This window comes from Loa loa (assembly GCF_000183805.2).
Source record: "Loa loa unplaced genomic scaffold supercont3.454, whole genome shotgun sequence".
In the NCBI taxonomy this organism is placed as follows: Eukaryota; Metazoa; Nematoda; class Chromadorea; order Rhabditida; family Onchocercidae; genus Loa; species Loa loa.
In genome coordinates, this window is record NW_018108634.1 from 40,618 (window position 1) to 46,128 (window position 5,511).

Consider the following 5,511-nt stretch of genomic DNA (forward strand, 5'->3'; position numbering starts at 1 on the left):
TTTTTTTCACCTTAAGGAGTATGGAATTGCCATAAGTAAATATGGTGTCTCGATACGGAAATCTATAAATTAGCTGCAACTAATGTCAAATATTGAATGAAAGACAGGTGTGAAGTAGTACAAGATACACAGAAAGTCAATGCACTTGTTTTGTATTTCTGCATTCGTTGCTCTGCTGCTATATATTGATCGCATACCGCGCGGTATCAGTAGCAGATAAATCAGTCATGGGTGAACATCGTACTTCAACTTTCCGCATTACAAGGGTGTGATGCAAACCTATTATCTGTTGAAAAAGGAACATAATGATTATTTTTTCTTTGTGGTTTAATTTCAAAGGGAAATGTTTCAGTTCAATTTGGTTACAGTTTTTATCACTTTGAATCAGAAATTGAAATTTGTGAATTTCACTTTTGCATTTTGGATCATCTGTGTTTTGCAGTTCCTTCAAAAGTGTCTCTGATTGGATCATGCCTGTGGTGCACTTTTCTGGGCTTTCTCTGAATCACAACAGCGAAACCATAGACGGATACATTGTTGAACTCCTTTCACGCAAAAAGTATATAAGTAGAGACGAACTATTTAACAGAAGTGTGCCAGTGCTACTGTTATGAAAACATCTGTGTGGTACTACCCAGGCGGGTTGCGTTTCAGTTTCGAGCTTCGCAACCACTGTTGGCTGAAGACTACGACGATATTTTGTCGTCTTCAGGGTTAGGTGACTAGTTTTATTTTTATCGTCAAAGTTTTCCACTAGCTCGATGATGGAACTGTAGCTATTTAAATTCTGTTTCGAATCATTCAGAGACAAGAAAACAAAAAAACAAAATAAACGGCGCTTACTAATGGGCACTGAGCGATAGGTATAGCTCTGAGATATTTCCATGATCGATTTGAATAGTCTCTAGAAATTGCTTGCATCGATGAAATATGGTTTGAAATTCCAGACCTACCTAACGAAGTGGTCATTTTCAGATTCTTTGAAAAATCTACCTATTCTGAAGAAAAAACAATTGAATTTACACTTATTACCTTCAAAAATTTTGAAATGTGGTGAAGGTCGAAAGATTTAGAAGTTCTTATTAGCATACATTAGTAATATTGATATGTGACGACAATAATGATATGCAATGAAATAACAGGCCAGATCGAAGTTTGAGAGTAGCAGCGGATGCAGGAAATAAATTTTTTCCAGCCCAGTTATTCTTAAAGTTTGAAATATTGAAAAATTCATGAAATGAAAACATTGTCATCCGCCAGAATCTGCAAGTGGCTTAATACTTATGGAATATAAAAAATTACTTAATTTTAACATCTGGACAAGTTTTCATCCTTCTATTTTGTTGTAGAAGTTTTTAAGTTACCGCATTTGAAAATTTTTCGGGATGTATTAACTGAAAAATTTGAGAATGGAATTATATTAATATATAACATATGATAATGCACAGTGACAGATAATTCTACTAGTACAATAATTTTGCTTATATTATCAAAAATATGATTACCATCAATATAGAAAATTAGGAAAATTTAATGAATGATTCGTTTATTAAAATCATTGCTTTATTTTGCACCCATAATTTGTAAATCTTTCTCATTCATGAATTACTTTTCAAAAGGATAATAATCTTGCGAAGTTATGAAATTGAAAATGTGAACAAACATTGCGCTCAGTGCAAGTCATTGAATGATCAGATAAATGGGAAGAAAAAAGGAAAAAAAAAAAAAAGAGGACGAAGGTGAACATAATATACTTTTACTAAGTTATTTTTCCGGCTAAATGCAATACTGCAAACAATCCGAACCTAGAATTTTAAAAGAAATTTTCCGAACCTAGAATTTTAAAAGAATAGAATTTTTGCATCGTTGAAACCCCAATTTTGCGCAGGTTTCATGCTCTGAAATCATGTAAATAAATTTTTGCCTTTATGATTGCTATGAATTGTTTCAAATGATCCACTGAAATGATTTATGCTTTTTTTTTTTTGTCCTCAATATTTCATTTCGTATAAAATTGAAACAAGTAATGAGTATACATGAAAAGGCCGTTTTATTTGCTAATTAAATATGGCAAATCACCACAGCAATTTGGTGGTGTACAGGTTATTTTTATAGGTATTATATCAGTATGATAATTGGTAATGCTTAACTATTGGGATGATCAGGTGATGATAGTAAGGCAGGTACAGATCAAATAGAGCAGTACATGAAATCCTTAAAAATGATTTATAGTTTCGACTGGATTAAGCCAGATTAAGCCGTTTTTTCTTTTCTTTTTTTTTTTTTTCTTGCTCATCTATTCGTTTACATATCTAGCAATATGAATTTCTTAATGGTAGTTAGCCATTACACGTAACAGTAATTTTGCAATTTATTTAAATTTTCCGAAAATATCTAGCATTGTGATATGTGACAATCACAATGCTAGATATTTTCGGAAAATTCAATTTTGCTGTTTCATACTATTAATTCTTCACGGTCATGTGAATGTCTTTCACGTCACAAGAAATATTGGAACATACGAAGATGTCTGAATGTGATCAAATACCAAAAATTGATACGTTATAAATACACGGATGTATTGAGAATATTAATCAATAAAGTGAAATAAACTAATTAGTAATATACGATAACAGAAATAGAAAGTAGTTTTAGAAAAAAAAGTAATAGTAATAATAATAATAACAGAAAATAAAAACATCCTAAGGTCAGTCAATTAGTAGGGTGGTTTCTTTTTTTTTTGAAAATTGCTAAATTTATGAAGTTTTAAAGGTTCTTTTTTCTGCAGTATTTTCAAAAATGTCAAGTTTTTTTTCTTTTTATTTCATCACAGATAAAAAATTGATTTCCGTTTAAAAATGAATTCGTATGCTCAAGGAAAGCATATTAAAAAGTATTATTATTGGTGTAATATTTAAAACGAACTTTAATTAAACTATTGCATATAAAAACTGAAATGTAGCAATACTAATAGTAGTAGTCGTAGTAATAATAACTAGTAAAGTAAACTGGTAAACGAGTAAACTAGTAACTAGTAAGAGTAACTAGTAATAATAATAGTAATAGAAATAGTGATATCAATACAGTAGTAGCTAGATACAATTTTATTTCACTTTACCTGATCAAACTTTGATGGAGTACTTCAAAGTGTTTTGCCCAACTCAACTAGTAATTGTTATTTGGAGTTTTCTTCTCATAGAAGAAGTACATTTCGAAGTTTTCCTTTCATAGAAAAAGTACATATATGACAAAATCTCTTACGCGAGCATATTCTCAATTATTTCTATTCACATTTTCAAAATTGTTTTACTCCTTAATAGATTCATTTTGCTTACCACCAATATGTTGTTACGTTTACCTATCGTTATCAATCATCCTTTTTTTTTTTTATATTTATTATCCTTCTTTCCTCACCTTTTTTCTCCCTCCCTCAATTTTCCAAGTTTTTCAATTTGCTTAACTAATTAAGTATTTGAAATTAATTTCATCATTGTTACTGTTATTACTACAGTTACTTTTATTGATTAATTCCTGTCATTTGTTTAATTAATAAAGCATAGAAAAAAAGAAAAAAGAAAAACTCTTTTTTTTTCGATTCTATTTTTTGAGCTAATTTTAGAATAAGCAAAAGAGTATAACGTGATTAATAAATTTAATTGTTTGTTGCTACGACAACATATTTTTCTTTCATTTCTGTGACACCTGATAAAATGTTATGTTTTTAATATAAAGGTAAGTCTCATTTATCGTATCCGTGTAATAATTCTTTTTTTCTATATCGTTTCTTTCTTCTTGTCCTTTAATCATAAATGCACACTTATATATGCTTTTATCACCTAATCTTAACTAATATGATATTAAAAAAAAAAAAAAAAAAATTACTTACCTTAATGTTATTTATTGAACAAATTTTAGAATGATTTATCGTTTAATCGAAATCAATTCTTTTCCTTTTTTTTTTTATTTTAATTCTAAATTTTCCGCTTGTTTTGTTGCAATTTATTTCTTAAAATAATTATAAGAAATTTTACATTTTCTTTGTTCAACATCAAATTTATCCGTTCATAATGTATTTACTAATGTTATGAAAGTTATTGGACATGATGGTATGATCATCATACAGGAGTTAAATGATAAAAAAAAAAAAAAAGCTCTAAAATTTACACAATTTAAATCTGATACTGTACATTAATATATAGATTATCAATGATTACTATCATAACTCAGTGGGATTGCTTTGAGTATTGTTGAAAGTTAAACTGATAGATGAAATGAATTATTATCACCTAAGTCTAAATTATTTGTAACTCATTCTCATCTTATGCATCATATTTTCTCTTGTGCGAATATTCTTTAATGTTATACTACTATGCTCAAATTAAAACTTTAATTTGCATGATAATTCAAAGATTTAATCGTATTTTAATAGATGGTTTTCGCGAATTTAATTCGCATTTCAATTTTTAATTTTATCTCAAAAATAAAGTGTTCCATAATTATTATATTTGTTGTACTCATATGAATAAATCGTCAAGAAATGTCCTACATCATTACTGCAACATTTGTTCATTTTATAAAAAAAAAAATTTGTTTTCTTTTGTTTTTGATAAAATGTAATCAGTAAAGGAAGTAAAGTTTGTTAAAAAGAATCGATGAATAAATGATCAATTATTAAGTATGTAGCAATTTACTGACGAAAAATGAATCATAATTCTTTTAAATTCAAACTTTTCGTTTCTCTTTTTTTTTTTCTATTCTAGAGGAAATGTTCCTATTATAAATAGCAATAATTACGGAAATAGAATCATCCATTAATAAAGGATTAATTAGATCATTAGGATACTAGAAATTCCTTATAATTACATTTACATAAATAACTATAATAGATGAAACATGTTGGCGGAAAACTTTCGATAAACATGGAAAGATAAAAGCTAATTAAACGTAACTTTTGAAATTTGATACTAAGTTTAACATTTATACTTTGTTATTAATCGATGATGAAAATTGATATACCCAACTTTAGAATATTGTAATATCAGTATCATTTCCTCACATTATTTAGATGCATATATATTTACCAACATTTACAAATAGATATAAATCTTACCCATAAGCTGGTCTAGAAAAAAAAAAGCATTTGAATGTTCTAAAGTTCTAAATTAATTTTTACTATAAATCAATAATATTACGTTATGGAATATATTTTCACAATACCAATATTTTTATAGGAACAGTGATGCTTTGATAAGTTTGAAAGTTTGAAATTTTGATAAGTTTGAAATTTTCTGATTTATTAATCAAAAAATCGCTCATCAAAAGTTTAATCGCTAAATGGATAATTAAATTAAGTGATGGAAGAGTAATTACCATCATATATTACTATTTGCAAACTGATCCATATACATATCTGATACTTTATTACGTAAAGTATTTTTCTGCAATGTTGAAAAATGTTGAATTTCGCATCAATTTAAAGATATTGCCTGGTTGATAAGTTTGTTCGTTTTT

The 5,511-nt window shown here is 27.7% G+C and overlaps 1 protein-coding gene across 1 annotated transcript; it reads right to left on the reverse strand.

The window, feature by feature from the left end:
• Positions 1 to 505: 505 nt before the first annotated feature.
• LOAG_12204 (hypothetical protein) lies at positions 506 to 850 on the reverse strand (the record flags this gene model as incomplete). The annotated part of the gene is made up of 1 exon (XM_003147718.2): positions 506 to 850. A coding segment is annotated over one exon (345 nt), but the record flags the coding sequence as incomplete, so codon positions are not given.
• Between the last annotated feature and the right edge of the window lie 4,661 nt (positions 851 to 5,511).